General features: G+C 43.4%; 1 protein-coding gene across 4 annotated transcripts in view; it reads right to left on the minus strand.

The window, feature by feature from the left end:
- Positions 1–1,691: 1,691 nt before the first annotated feature.
- Positions 1,692–16,522, minus strand: part of LOC135553056 (CUE domain-containing protein 1-like) — a 52,288-nt gene continuing 37,457 nt past the window's right edge. For 3 of the 4 annotated variants that reach the window (XM_064985129.1, XM_064985131.1, XM_064985130.1), the window contains exons 3-9: positions 12,206–12,333; positions 10,715–10,841; positions 9,647–9,926; positions 9,249–9,320; positions 6,189–6,278; positions 5,937–6,030; positions 2,957–3,083 (exon numbers count right to left, since the gene is read on the minus strand). In XM_064985129.1, the coding sequence (XP_064841201.1) occupies positions 2,957–3,083; positions 5,937–6,030; positions 6,189–6,278; positions 9,249–9,320; positions 9,647–9,926; positions 10,715–10,841; positions 12,206–12,333 (918 nt within the window). Of the gene's footprint in view, positions 2,583–2,956; positions 3,084–5,936; positions 6,031–6,188; positions 6,279–9,248; positions 9,321–9,646; positions 9,927–10,714; positions 10,842–12,205; positions 12,334–16,522 lie in introns of those variants that run through there. The other variant, XM_064985132.1, reaches the window with a different exon arrangement.

Consider the following 16,522-nt stretch of genomic DNA (forward strand, 5'->3'; position numbering starts at 1 on the left):
CCTCGACAGTACAATAACAAAACTGCACTCATGTACAGATGTCAATCAAAAGCCTGGAACTGAAGATACAAAACATTTAATTTCTCGCTTTTCTGAAAAGAACAAAACTAAGCAAGAGACCAATGGAGTGCAAGCACTTGGTGACTAACTGATATCATGCAATGTTGGAATAAACAGACATAAATAAACTTGCTGACTGGTCAGTGGGTGAAAGGTCACAGGATATTGTAAACAAACATAACCTGCTTCTTGTCACTGATGCTCCCTCGGTTGCTGCAGATATGAGTTAGAATGTCCTCTATGGAAATAAATGAAAGCACTCCACTATCATGGGGTGACATTTGAAACAGTCTGGTACAGTAAAAGCTATATGTTTTTTATAAAAGCCCATTTTAAACACCTATATAGATATGAATGTGTGAATAGCATGACAGTAATAATGAAGGTAAATGGATAGTCTGATGGCAGTTTGAGGAAGCTGAGTGATCTGTTGTTCAATAACAGTACAAATGATTGGGTGACATTATAGCAGTCTGGCCAATTGTTTTCATTATGGCAAGGGCAATAAACTCCTTTTATTGGCATTAATTTTTGAGAGTTTGTGAAGACCTGTATGAGAAATGCTGAGAGCAAAACTAACAAACAAGAAATTCACAACACACAGAAATTGTCTACGGGGCAAAATTCCAAACCCAATCCATAACATCAACAGACTTCATAAGGAACACCAAAAGGGTCAGTTTCAGCCTCCCTTCACACAATCAATACTTGAATTTTCTCCATATGTACAAGAAACAGAGATTTCTTCTTATGTACAACACATGACCTATCACCTATGAGATCTTCTATCAACTTCCCTGACAGAGAAGGGTTAAAACATGTCTCATTCCTGAATCAAGGAAACATGGTAAATGGGTGATTTGAACAATCTAAAATTTAAATCGTAAAAATATAAATTTTCAATCGTGGATACGTCATAATTTGAGAGGTACCAAATCAACCATTTACATGAAAATCCATTTTAGAAAGAAGAGTGATGTGTTCCAATTCCCCACCCTTCTCCCAAAAGTACACTTGGCTTGCTCACTCCTACGAATACATTTTAAAACATTAAAATATATTTCCTACACCAGTCATTCCCTTCCTTTTTAATGATTGTGAGCAAAGAGCACACTTTGGGGAGAAGGCTTCAGAAAAAGATTGAAGCTGGTAATAATTTCCAATCGTTGGGAAATTGACAGATCAATGTGAAGCCTTGCAAATCAGCTAGTTGCTCAACGGGTTGATTTCAAATCGACCTCGACTGTCTGTTGAAGCTCATATCACAGCACTGGGTCATCATCAGCCTTCTCTTTTCTACTGATACATCCAACAGCATATTTAATCAAGAACAATACCAGTCCTCACAGAGGCAACATCCATATCCTGCTCTGCTCTCTCCATACCCAACACTTCCCATTACAAGTGGTTCATTTCCCAATACACCACAAAACAAAACACATGTTTATCATCAATGTGCACAGATGACTGGTATATATGTTTATCAAATTTTTCAACTAGTTATATTGTGTACTCAATAATACTGGAATTCAGCAATATGCACCCCTCCTTCCTCTCAACAAGATATAAATGCTGTATTGAAAAAGACATGAGAATACTGAGATATGGCAGTCAGTGTAGCTTGAGGAATATTTCAGTTCACATGAAAGCTTATGTTTATTGTCAGAATCCCTGAAATTGGATTAAAGGGAAAGCTTGGCATTTAGTTACACATTGACATAACAATATGGGATGAAATATGACCCTCTAGGGACAAGTGACTATTTTGACAGGTTGGAATGCCTCTTTTATATAGGGTGCAGCAGAAGGGTGTCAAATTGCTCAAAGGAAACTCTAGATTTACAGGGGGGGTCGACTATAATGTTGGCTGTAATGTTAGGGTCTCTGTTTACAAGTCTTTTCTGTTTCCTGGGATTGAACTTGGATTGAGCTGTGATTCTCGTTGGGATGTTTAAAAACGTGCCACGTCATCACTGATTACTGTCTGTTTAAAACTGTGACCAAATGGACGTAGCAACACATGGACATTATTATGGGACATTTCAGAGGTGCACACTTTGGCTCAGGAGTGACCTATCCCAGCCATATAAAATAGATTAGACTGGTAACACTAGATGAGTCCATATGGTAAGAACATCCTCACCAAGGCTGCCATGCCTTCTGCAATGGGGATTAAAGGGAGCGGATATTTAAAAAAAAAATACAGAACAGTCAAAATACTAATGCATCTGTCCTTTACATATTAAATCATATATTAACTAAGAGTTATAATACAGAGATTATAATGGTAATCCAATGCAGTTATGAACAGAGTTAAGGAGAGGTGGTTAAGGAGAGGTGGTGTGTGGATAGCAGTTTGCTTCTTCTCCCCCTGGGCGAGTGGGTGGTCCCATGTCACTTCTTGGCCTGGGATTAGCTGGTCTGTGTTAGGGGAGGGAGGAGCCGAAGTATTGCTTGGCCACCAGCCATGGGTCATTCTGCTGTCACCATGGAAACACTGATGTGGTACAGCCTTGGAGGATCTGAAATGGAGGAGGTGACATGTTTGTCAGATTACAGCCAAAAGTTGATCTATAAACAAAGGATTTATTTCAACCAACTTTCAAATGGGAAAGTTGCACATTCTGAAATGGCATTAATGCCCCCCCCCCCCCCCCAGTTTTATAACTTGGAATGTGATACAAAGCAATGCTACGGTGTGCTTTAGGATCATTCGGATGCCTCCGAGCGGTTGGGTAGGCTGTGTGGAACACTTATACGACTGAAAAAAATAAATACAAAAATATGAAAACTTATGTCCCACCCACTTATAAAACCAAAGTTGTTTGATTAGAGCAGTTATAGTAGTTACACAGAGTAAAGCCATACAATTCCCAAAAGGGAAGAACACAGGTTTTCACCATGACAACAGCTCCTTGTGTGGCACATCATCTTCTTGAGTGTCTGATCTTCTGGGCTGGCCATCTTCTGGGCTTCCCTCCACATCCTCCAGGAGGTTGGCTGTAGAGTTGGCTATGCCCAGTCTTAGTGGGATATGGTTGAGGAAAACACCTAAAGGGCTGGATATGATACATACAGTGCATTCGGAAAGTATTTAGACCCCTTGACTTTTTCCACATTTTGTTACGTTACAGCCCTGTTCTAAAACGGATTAAATAAAACAATTTCCTCAGCAATCTACACACAATACCCCATAATGACAAAGCGAAAACAGGTTTCGATTTTTTAAGAACATTTATTTATATATATATAAATGTATGATTTTTAAGTAATTAATTTGCATTTTATTGCATGACATTAGTATTTGATCAACTACCAACCAGTTAGAATTCCGGCTCTCACAGACCTGTTAGTTTTTCTTTAAGAAGCCCTCCTGTTCTCCAGTCATTACCTGTATCAACTGCACCTGTTTGAACTCGTTACCTGTATAAAAGACCTGTCCACACACTCAATCAAACAGACTCCAACAGCTCCACAAAGGCCAAGACCAGAGAGCTGTGTAAGGACATCAGGGATAAAATTGTAGACCTGCACAAGGCTGGGATGGGCTACAGGACAATAGGCAAGCATCTTGGTGAGAAGGAAACAACTGTTGGCGCAATTATTAGAAAATGGAAGAAGTTCAAGTTGACGGTCAATCACCCTCGTTCTGGGGCACCATGTAAGATCTCTCCTCGTGGGGCATCAATGATCATGAGGAAGGTGAGGGATCAGCCCAGAATTACACGGCAGGACCTGGTCAATGACCTGAAGAGAGCTGTGACCACAGTCTCAAAGAAAACCATTAGTAACACACTACGCCGTCATGGATTAAAATCCTGCAGTGCACGCAAGGTCTCCCTGCTCAAGCCAGCGCATGTCCAGGCCTGTCTGAAGTTTGCCAATGACCATCTGGATGATCCAGAGGAGGAATGGGAGAAGGTCATGTGGTCTGATGAGACAAAAATAGAGCTTTTTGGTCTAAACTCCATTCGCCATGTTTGGAAGAAGAAGAAGGATGAGTACAACCCCAAGTCACCATCCCAACCGTGAAGCATGGAGGTGGAAACATCATTCTTTGGGGATGCTTTTCTGCAAAGGGGACAGGACGACTGCACCGTATTGAGGGGAGGATGGATGGGGCCATGTATCGCGAGATCTTGGCCAACAACCTCCTTCCCTCAGTAAGCGCATTGAAGATGGGCCGTGGCTGGGTCTTCCAGCATGACAACGACCCGAAACACACAGCCAGGGCAACTAAAGAGTGGCTCCGTAAGAAGCATCTCAAGGTCCTGGAGTGGCCTAGCCAGTCTCCAGACCTGAACCCAATAGAAAATCTTTGGAGGGAGCTGAAAGTCCGTATTGCCCAGCGACAGCCCCGAAACCTGAAGCATCTGGAGAAGGTCTGTATGGAGGAGTGGGCCAAAATCCCTGCTGCAGTGTGTGCAAACCTGGTCAAGAACTACAGGAAACGTATGATCTCTGTAATTGCAAACAAAGCTTTCTGTACCAAATATTAACGTTTGCTTTTCTGATGTATCAAATACTTATGTCATGCAATAAAATGCAAATGAATTACTTAAAAATCATACAATGTGATTTTCTGGATTTTTGTTTTAGATTCCGTCTCACAGTTGAAGTGTACTTATGCTAAAAATGACAGACCACTACATGCTTTGTAAGTAGGAAAACCTGCAAAATCGGCAGTGTATCAAATACTTGTTCTCCCTACTGTGTATATATATATAGATATATACAAAACTAAACAGAAATACCTTATGTACAAAAGTAATGAAGCTGAGGGAATGAAGCTGAGGTGCATCCTGTTTCCATTGATCATCCTTGAGATGCTTCTACAACTTGATTATTTCTGCAGCATTGAAGGGCCCCGAGAACCCAGTGGCCTCAATCATTGTGTAACCTTTATTTAACTAGGAAAGTCATTATTCTTAAATGGAATAAGTTTGGAACTCCACCAATTAGGCCAGACAGAAGCCACTCCTCAGTAAAAAGCACACGACAGCCTGCTTAGAGTTTGCCAAAATGCACCTAAAGACTCTCAGACCATGAGAAACAAGATTCTCTGGTCTGATGAAACCAAGATTGAACTCTTTGGCCTGAATGCCAAGCGTCACGTCTGGAGGAGACCTGGCACCATCCCTACGGTGAAGCATGGTGGTGGCAGCATCATGCTGTGGGGATGTTTTTCAGCGGCATGGACTGGGAGACTAGTCAGAATCGAGGAAAAGATGAACAGAGCAAAGTACAGTGAGATCTTTGATGAAAACCTGCTCCAGAGTGCTCAGGACCTCAGACTGGGGTGAAGGTTCACCTTCCAACAGGACAACGACACTAAGCACACAGCCAAGACAATGCAGGTGTGGCTTCGGGACAAGTCTCTGAATGTCCTTGTGTGGCCCAGCCAGAGCCCGGACTTAAACCCGATCCAACATCTTTGGAGAGACCTGAAAACACTCCAACCTGACAGAGCTTGAGGTCTGCAGAGAAGACTGGGAGAAACTCCCCAAATACAGGTGTGCCAAGCTTGTAGAGTCATACCCAAGAAGACTCGAGGCTGTAATCGCTGCCAAACGTGCTTCAACACAGTACTGAGTAAAGGGTCTGAATACCTACGTAAATGTGATATTTCTGATGTTTATTTTTGATAAATTAGAAAATTATGAGGGAAAAAAACTATTTCATACATTTTAGAATAAGGCTGTAACCTAACAAAAGGTGGAAACCTAACAAATGGGGTCTGAAAATTACCAAAGGCACTGGACATCTGTATTATACAGTATGTGGTACGTGATCATTGAGTTCTATAAAACACTGCAAAATGGAACCCATCTAATGTTTCTGATTGGAAATTAGAATCGACTGGCAATGAAGGATACGACTGATGCTTCAGGAGCGTTCTTCTTTTTAACTTTCTTCTCTTTGTCTTGTCAGAGAATGATCTGGCGATTTCAAACAGCTTCTTTCTTGTTGCTAGGTGGGAGAGACAACAGTATCATCACAAAATAAATTACCAGAACAAAGGATTGTAAAAAGGGTTTGCCTAAGTATGCTGTTCTCTTGATTGAGTTAGTTAACAAGCCATTGCCAGAAAGACACGGGATGCTAATAATGTGTAGAGGTTGTCTTACATTTGCCCATGTGTTTGAGTTTGTCTCGAAACATGGCGTCATCTGACACAGCAGTACAAGCCTCCATTGACCCTGACGCACAGTGCTCTCCTGGAAACAAAGAAAGAAGTTGTAAAAGACAAACATATTATGCACACACACACACACACACACACACACACACACACACACACACACACACACACACACACACACACACACACACACACACACACACACACACACACACACACACACACACACACACACACACACACACACACACACACACACACACACACACACACACACACGTGCTCACACATACTGTACGAACACAAGAACACACATGCACAAATAATGAACCTGAGTAGTCAACCAACAATTTACTTCAACCATTTTTGATTTGACCATGTAAAGTCTTAATTGGTTACTATAGTTGTCGTAAAAAAAAATATCTGTGAACTTTAAGACTTGATGGAATCTAAACAAAACTTGTAGTTTAAAAAAATGTTTTTACTATTGAACAAAGATAAATTATATAAAGAATGATAGTAAAAATCTCTGGAGTACTTTAAATGAAATTCCTGGCAAAAAAAGCTAACTCGGCACCAACCTTCATTGAAACGGATGGCTTGTTCATAACAAAACCCTTGGATATTGCCAACCATTTTTGTTGACAAGATTTGCTAACTTAGGCATGACATGCAAACAACAAACGCTGAGCCTTCATATTCATGCATAACGGACCAAATAATGAAAGTCAAGCACTGTAGTTTTGAGTTCTGCAATGTTGGTGTGGAAGAGGTGAAAATCTTGTTGCACTCTATAAATAAGGACAAGCCCCCCGGTACCAACAACATGGATGGTAAATTGCTGAAGTTGATAAAGGAATACATGTTTGCACCTTTCTGCCACATCTTCAATTTAAGCCCAGAAGACAGTGTGTGCCCTCAGGCCTGAAGGAAGACAAATGTGAACTACTGCCCAGTTGTGTGGTCATATGTGGCAAAGAAGGATATATAGTACCAGTCAAAAGTTTGGACACACCTACTCATTCAAGGGTTTATCTTTGTTTTGACTATTCTCTACACTGTAGAATAATAGTGAAAACATCAAAACTATGAAATAACACATATGGAATGATGTAGTAACCATAAAAAGTGTTGTACAAATCAAAATATATGTTATATTTGTAATTATTCAAAGTAGCCACACTTTGCCTTGATGACAGTTTTGCACACTCTTGGCATTCTCTCAACCAGCTTCATGAGGTAGTCACCTGGAATGCATTTCAATTAACAGGTGTGCCTGGTTAAAGTTAACTTGCGGAATTTCCTTCTTAATGTGTTTGAGCCAATCAGTTGTGTTGTGACAAGGTAGGGGTGGTATACAGAAGATAGCCCTATTTGGTAAAAGATCAAGTCGATATTATGGCAATAACAGCTAAAATAAGCAAAGAGAAACGACAGTCCATCATTACTTTAAGACATGAAGTCAATGCGAAAATCTTTAAGAACTTTGAAAGTTTCTTCAAGTGCAGTAGCAAAAACCATCAAGCTCTATGACGAAACTGGCTCTTGAAGCATTGCAAAGAGATGCTGGCAAATGGCACGAAAGTGCTGTTTGAATGGAAGCTTACGAGCCTGCTGGTGCCTACCATCGCTCAGTCAGACTGCTCTATCAAATCATAGACTTAATTATAACATAACAACACACAGAAATACGAGCCTTAGGTCAATAATATGGTCGAATCCGGAAACTATCACTTCGAATCAGTGAAATCGGCCCTAATTAATCTGCCATTCCGATTAATCGGTCGACCTCTAATCTCAACATCAACTGTTCAGAGGAGACTGATTGAATCAGGCCTTCATGGTCAAATTGCTGCAAATTAAACACTACTAATGGACACCAATAATAAGAAGAGACTTGCTTGGGCCAAGAAACACGAACAATGGAGATTAGACTGGTAGAAATCTGTCCTTTGGTCCGATGAGTCCAAATCTGATGTTTTTTATTCCAACCACAGTGTCTTTGGGAGACGCAGAGTAGGTGAATGGATGATCAGGTGTGGTTCCCACCGTGAAGCATGGAGGAGGTGTGGGGGTGCTTTGCTGGTGACACATTTGGTGATTTATTTAGAATTCAAGGCACACTAAACCAGGAAGGCTACCACAGCATTCTGCAGCGATACGCCATCCCATCTGGTTTGAGCTTAGTGGAACTATAATTTGTTTTTCAACAGGACAATGACCCAACACACCTCCAGGCTGGGTAAGAGCTATTTGACCAAGAAGGAGAGTGATGGAGTGCTGCATCAGATGACCTGGGCTCCACAATCACCCGACCTCAACCCAATTGAGATGGTTTGGGATGAGTTGGATTGCCATTGGTTCCAGAACAGAGCAGCATGTATTCCATGAAGATTTACATGGAGGGTGAATGTCAGTGGTACGCATGTCAAAGTTGAAGAGAGATTGACTGCATCACTATTGGTGTTTGAGGGAGGTGTTGATGGGTTAAAAAGGTACGGAACTGTCTGTTCAAGCAGTTGGAACACCGTTAGGACACTCATCGGTACCAAACAAGACATGCAGCCAGAGGTCTCTTCACAGTCCCCAGGTCCAGAACAGAGGCTGGGAAATGCACAGTATTAAATAGAGCCATGACCCAGGTAACTCAAGCTAGCAATACAACCAAATAAAAAAAGAGATAAAAGAAAACCTTACGGAACGACGGGGACTGTGAAAAGACAGACACTGAAAAAAATCTATTTTGTATTATTATGTAATGTTATGTATATCACTGTTTCCTGGCAGTGACTAGTTGGGGATCCTAATAAAATACTAAATTAATCACACCAGAGAAAGCTATTTATTGTGTCAACAACTACTTGTAAAAGATTTCACTAAACCTAGTCTTAGCAAGTGATAAAGATAGGTGGTTAGATGTGGGATGTGATAAAGTGAAGTTATCAAAACAAACCAAGTCATTGAAATGTGTAGGCCTATTGTGTGTTTGAATAAGAATGAGTACCCACACACACATTTACTGGTGAAGCTTATGAATTATATCTACCTGCTGTGGAATTCTCCATATGAGTGGATAAATGATTGGACTTGGATTTCTTTGATTCATACTTCAAGCGATCTAAAACAGAGAAAGCTGGATGTTATGATGCAATACGGGACACTAAGAAACATTGATGAAGTGGGACATGGTTCCCAAATGTATACTATTGTAGGATGAAGCATCATAAGATACAAAAGGAACTTTGCAACTAGCATATCATGAAAGAAAGAGGAGCATTTTCAACAGTGGCTGACTTGCTCCAGAGAAAGCATAAACTTGACTACTGTACTAGCCTACTGTGTCCTGAACATGTATTGAGTGTGTTAAAGTATATCATGCAGGTGACCATGTATGCATATATCTGTATGTGACACACACACACACACACACACACACACGCACACCTCTCTCTAGGGCGACGAGGAACTCGCGGTTGCGCTGCAGCTCCCTCATGAACTCCTCGTTCTGGAGGAACAGGGCGATGCGCTCATCATCCAGGTACTGTTTCAGTTTACGCTCTTGCTCCGTGCCTGCCCCCTCAACGCCCTCGGCACCACCTGGCCCTCCAGGGGCCCCTAGGGCTCCACCAGCCCCTGGCCTGGAGATACCTCCCTGGGCCGTCTGCTGGACGATGGAGGACAGAGAGGAGGAGGAAGAAGGCTGGGACAGACTGCTCTGTGAGCCCTAGAGGAGGAGAGATGGAGAAAGAGAGGTTTAATTTAGTTACTACTGATTTCTGTAAGCAGGATGTCACTCTGCTGTTAATGATGATGTCATTATGGGGTGGCAGGTAGCCTAGTGGTTAGAGCATTGGACTAGTAACCAGAAGGTTGCAAGATCGAATTCCCGAGCTGAAGAGGTAAAAATATGTTGTTCTGCAACAGAACAAGGCAGTTCCTAGGCCGTCATTGAAAATAAGAGTTTGTTCTTAACTGACTTGCCTTGTTAAATAAAGGTAAAATAAAAATAAGTAGGGGTCTCCCGAGTGGCGCAGAGGTCTAAGGCTGTGCCACTCTGGGGTCGGGTCCAGGCTCTGTCGCAGCCGGCCACAACCGGGAGACCCATGGGGCAGAGCACAATTGGCCCAGCGTCGTCCGGGTTAGGGGAGGGTTTGGCCAGCAGGTATGTCCTTGTCCCATTGCGCACTAGCAACTCCTGTGGTGGGCCGGGCGCAGTGCATGCTGACACTGTCACCAGGTGCACGGTGTTTCCTCCGACACATTGGTGCGGCTGGCTTCAGAGTTAAGTGGGCATTGTGTCAAGAAGCAGTGCGGCTTGGTTGGGTTGGGTTTTGGAGGACGCACGGCCCTCGACCTTCGCCTCTCCCGAGTCCATACGGGAGTTGCAGCAATGAGACAAGACTAACTACCAATTGGATACCATGAAGTTGGGGAGAAAAAAAGGTAAAAAATAAAAAATGTCATAGAGCTAATGTTTTTTTGTGTGTGGTTTTCTTCACATCTACTGTGTACCTGTATACTGTCCAGTTGCTGTGGCAGGATCCGCAGGAAATCATCTGGAAGGTTGCCAAGCAACGGCGGATTCCAGTTCCTGAAGCTGCGGACCTGCCGGTGACCTGGAGGTGGCTGAGCCTCGAACCTAGGTCAGACAAGGGTCAAAAAAAGGTTACGGTCAGACTAGATAGAGATTCATATGCCATGTCATACTATAATTAAACTAAATGCACACGTCATACATTGAGTACTGATGCTGTGAAAAGTAAGCAATGCATGAAAACACAAATAATAATGAATGTCTGTTTGTCTTTACAATAAAATCATCTTTGAGCAGCAGTCACCACATTTAACACATTACTTTGTACAGTCCAAGAAATGAATAACTGACTTCTAAATAATGCCACTTTATTATCCTGTATTTTATACCATCTATTGCACCTTGCCTATGCCGCTCGGCCATCGCTCATCCATATACTTATATGTACATATTCTCATTTACCCCTTTAGATGTGTGCGCATTAGGTTGTTGTTGAGGAATTGTTAGATTAATTGTTAGATATTACTGCACTGTCGGAACTAGAAGCACAAGCATTTCGCTACACTCGCATAAATTTGATTTGATAACTGAATCTCTTAGCTGGTGGTGTGAAGCAGAAGAAATGTGGACATGATCTTGAATCATAGAATCTTGGGCTTGAAGAAAATTCAAATACATTTACATTACATTTAAGTCATTTAGCAGACACTCTTATCCAGAGCGACTTACAAATTGGTGAATTCAAATACATGTTGTTGTTGTTATTAACTGGTCCAGTGATACACAAGCACTAATTACACACACACACGCACGCACGCACGCACGCACGCACACACACACACACACACACACACACACACACACACACACACACACACACACACACACACACACACACACACACACACACACAACAAGTTTGAGACAGCATTGCAGTCCTTAAAACGGCCACCAGGTGGTGCATTGACTAACAATAAGAGCATGTGGTCAACTGTGACATCAGCAGACCTCTGCTCCTAATTCAGAGCATGTAAATCCCAGAGTCCCATAGGACCACTTCCTCTGAGCTTTAAAAAGAGTACAGGCTAGGGGATTGCATGTGAACAAAATGTCCTGTTGGGTTTTTTAAAACCCGCATTCTTCCTTCCTCCCTTTCATAAAGTAATCAGTATTCATGTTTGAGATGCACATATTCTATACAGGATTAAAGGATTACCACTCCGGGCAATTCTTAGATCTGTTGAACTGTATAGTATAGTACAGAGAAGGCTAGTGGGAGGCTGGTATATAGGAGGACAGGCTCATTGTATTGGCTGGAATGGAATAAATTGAATGGTACCAAACACATCAAACACATGGAAACAATGTGCTTGACACAATTCTTTCCATTCCAGTCATTACAATGAGCTTGTATGAACTTGTCCTATAGCACTTTCCCTCCAGCCTCCTCTGATAGTATGACAATTTACCTTGGTGGAGGAGTGGGCGGGGCCTCTGGGTACTTCCTGTCATAGATGTGCATGTCATAAGTGGGCGGTGAGTAGACAGGAGGCGGTTCCTCGTCAGAACTGTCCGGTTCTAACGTCCTCTCCAGAACCTGGCCCGGGGAATGGAGGAGAGCAAGAGAAAGATAGAGCATGTCCCTGATCAATAACATCCATACACATTTATCCATTGATTAATACCTAGACTACAACAATAACAGGAGGGGAGGGAGGCCAGCAGAGGATGTGGACCAGCCGTCCCCAATTACATTCAGCCATGGGCCCATTTTTCCTTGAGCAGATGGTCAGAGCATAGCTATAAATAATTTGTAGACTGCAAATTAACTGTAAGAATCCCAAACAGATATAGTATTTTCCAAAACATAATAATTTCAAACCTTTATTACAGTTGGGATATGATCACATATGCCTTTATATATATGCATGGGAATACTTGTGAACATATTTCCTAAATAAAGAAATTATTTGCGCTAAACTTTGGTGATATACCGTATACTGGGGCATTTAGACATACAGCTGGTATGATTTTCAATACCGTAAATCATACCGTCAGCACGTGCTACACCACTGCTTATAACTAACTATAAGTTAACTATCATAGATGTGACAAATAAATTACATCCAGCTCAGGGCTTCAGCTTTGCATTTGGTTTGCTAACTTGCTAGCTAAGTGGTTAGATGGCAAGATCAAGCTTCTTGCTTACAGCAGAAATAAATCCATCCCTTTCTTGGATCAATATATTTTATTTAAGGTATAGCTGTCACGCCCTGACCTTAGTATTCTTTGTTTTCTTTATTATTTTGGTAAGGTCAGGGTGTGACATGGGTGATATGAGTGTTTTTGTCTCATTCTAGGGTGTTTGTACTGTCTAGGTTTTTTTGTAGATTTATGGGGTTGTTTTCATCTAGGTGTTTATGTTGGTCTATGGTTGCCTAGATTGGTTCTCAATTAGAGGCAGGTGTTTATCGTTGTCTCTGATTGGGAACCATCTTCAGGCAGCCATCTTCTTTGGGTATTTCGTGGGTTATTGTCTATGTGTAGTTGCCTGTGTCAGCACTCGTTATCATAGTGGCACGTTTGTTGTTTTTGTTTAAGTGTTCTTTGTTTTTCTTCATTCAATAAAATAATGGATTCACACCCCGCTGCGCTTTGGTCCGCTTCTTACAACGATCTTGACAGAATAACCCACCAACAATGGACCAAGCAGCGTGGTAACGGAAAGCAGCAGCAATCGCAGGACTTCTGGACTTGGTAGGAGATTCTGGATGGCAAAGGACCCTGGGCACAGCCAGGGGAATATCGCCGTCCCAAAGCAGAGCTGGAGGCAGCGAAGGCAGAGAGGCGCTGGTATGAGGAGGCAGCACAGCGGTGCGGTTGGATGCCCGAGAGTCAGACCCAAAATTTCTTGGGGGGATGCACACAGGGAGTGTGGCGACGCCAGGTAGGAGACCTGCGCCAACTTCCTGTGCTTACCGGAGAGCGAGAGGGACAGAGCAGGCACCGTGTTATGCTGTGGAGCGCACGGTGTCCCCGGTGCGGGTGCATCGCCCGGTGCGGTACATACCAGCTCCTCGTATCGGCCGGGCTAGAGTGGGCATCGAGCCAGGTGCCATGAAGCCGGCTCTACGCATCTGGTCTCCAGTGCGTCTCCTTGGGCCGGCGTACATGGCACCAGCCTTACGCATGGTGTCCCCAGTTCGCCAGCACAGCCCAGTGCGGCCTATTCCACCTCGCCGCACTAGTCGGGCTACGGAGAGCATTCAACCAGGTAAGGTTGGGCAGGCTCGGTGCTTAAGAGCTCCAGTGCGCCTGCACGGTCCGGCCTATCCAGTGCCACCTCCACGCACCGGCCCTTCGGTGGCAGCCCCCCGCACCAGGCTGTCTCTCAGTCTTCTGCCTACAGGGTCTCCCGTCTGTCGAGAGCTGCCAGAGTCTCTCGTCTGTCGAGGGCAGCCAGAGTCTCCCGTCTGTCGAGGGCTGCCAGAGTCTCCCGTCTGTCGAGGGCTGCCAGAGTCTCCCGTCTGTCGAGGGCTACCAGAGTCTCCCGTCTGTCGAGGGCTGCCAGAGTCTCCCGTCTGTCGAGGGCTGCCAGAGTCTCCCGTCTGTCGAGGGCTGCCAGAGTCTCCCGTCTGTCGAGGGCTGCCAGAGTCTCCCGTCTGTCGAGGGCTGCCAGAGTCTCCCGTCTGTCCTGAGCCGCCAGCCAGCCAGGAGCTGCCAGAGCCGTCTGCCAGCCAGGAGCTGCCAGAGCAGTCAGTCAGCCAGGAGCTGCCCCTCAGTCCGGAGCTGCCCCTCAGTCCGGAGCTGCCCCTCAGTCCAGTGGGGCCCTTTAGTAGGGTTGCCAGTCCTAGGTTGGCGGCGAGGGTCGCCGTTCCTAGGAGGCCACAAAAGCGGACTAAGACTATGGTGGAGTGGGTTCCACGTCCAGCACCCAAGCCGCCGCCGTGAAAGAGGCCCACCCGGACCCTCCCCTTTAGATTAAGTTTTTGCGGCCGTAGTCCGCACCTTTGTGGGGGGGTACTGTCACGCCCTGACCTTAGTATTCTTTGTTTTCTTTATTATTTTGGTTAGGTCAGGGTGTGACATGGGTGATATGTGTGTTTTTGTCTCATTCTAGGGTGTTTGTACTGTCTAGGGGTTTTTGTAGATTTATGGGGTTGTTTTCATCTAGGTGTTTATGTTGGTCTATGTTTGCCTAGATTGGTTCTCAATTAGAGGCAGGTGTTTATCGTTGTCTCTGATTGGGAACCATATTTAGGCAGCCATCTTCTTTGGGTATTTCGTGGGTTATTGTCTATGTGTAGTTGCCTGTGTCAGCACTCGTTATCATAGCGTCACGTTCGTTTTGTTGTTTTTGTTTAAGTGTTCTTTGTGTTTTTCGTCATTCAAAAAAATAATCGATTCACACCACGCTGCACTTTGGTCCGCTTCTTATGAGGATCGTGACAATAGCGTCTTTTGTGGGCACTTCCGGGAATACCGTATACCTCAGTATGTTACAGAAAGGATACGTTATGGTACAGACAGTATGGTATTTCAGTTAAGAACACATTCTTATTTTCAATGACGGCCTAGGAACAGTGGGTTAACATTCTTATTTAACTTAACCTCGTTAACTGCCTTGTTCGGGGGCAGAATGACAGATATTTTACCTTGTCAGCTCGGGGATTCAATCTTGCAACCTTACAGTTAGTCTAATGCTCTAACCACCTGCCTCTCATTGCACCCCACAGGGAGCCTGCCTATTATGCGAATGCAGAAAGAAGGTAAGTTGCTAGCTAGCATTAAACTTATCTTATAAAAACAATCAATCAATCCTAATCACTAGTTAACTACACATGGTTGATGATATTACTAGTTTATCTAGCGTGTCCTGCGTTGCATATAATCGATGCTATTTTGCGAAAAAAGACTGTCGTTGCTCCAACGTGTACCATATTTTTAAACCTGCATATTTAGTTAATATTGCCTGCTAACATTTATTTTTTTAACTAGGTAAATTGTGTCACCTCTCTTGCAGTAGAGTCAGGGTATATGCAGCAGTTTGGGCCGCCTGGCTCGTTGCAAACAGCGTGAAGACTATTTCTTCCTAACGGGGGATGATTTAACAAAAGCGCATTTGTGAAAAAAGTCGTTGCACGACTGTACCTAACCATAAGCATCAATGCCTTACTTAAAATCAATACATATAAGTATATATTTTTAAACCTGCATATTTAGCTAAAAGAAATCCAGGTTAGCAGACAATATTAACCAGGTGAAATTGTGTCACTTCTCGTTCATTGCACGCAGAGTCAGGGTATATGCAACAGTTTGGGCCTCCTGGCGAACTAATTTGCCAGAATTTTACGTAATTATGACATAACATTGAAGGTTGTACAATGTAACAGCAATATTTAGACTTATGGATGCCAGCCGTTAGATAAAATACGTAACGGTTCCGTATTTCACTAAAATAATAAACATTTTGTTTTCGAAATGACAGTTTCCGGAATCGACCATATTAATGACCAAAGGCTCATATTTCTGTGTGTTATTGTTATAATTAAGTCTATGATTTGATATTTGATAGAGCAGTCTGAGCAGTGGTAGGCAGCAGCAGGCTCGTAAGCATTCATTCAAACAGCACTTTAGTGCGTTTTGCCAGCAGCTCTTCGCTGTGCTTCAAGCATTGTGCTGTTTATGACTTCAAGCCTATCAACTCCTGAGATTTGGCTGGTGTAACCGATGTGAAATGGCTAGCTTGTTAGCGGGGTGCGCGCTAATAGCGTTTCAAACGTCAC

This window comes from Oncorhynchus masou, chromosome 13 (genome assembly GCF_036934945.1).
Source record: "Oncorhynchus masou masou isolate Uvic2021 chromosome 13, UVic_Omas_1.1, whole genome shotgun sequence".
Lineage (NCBI taxonomy): Eukaryota > Metazoa > Chordata > Actinopteri > Salmoniformes > Salmonidae > Oncorhynchus > Oncorhynchus masou.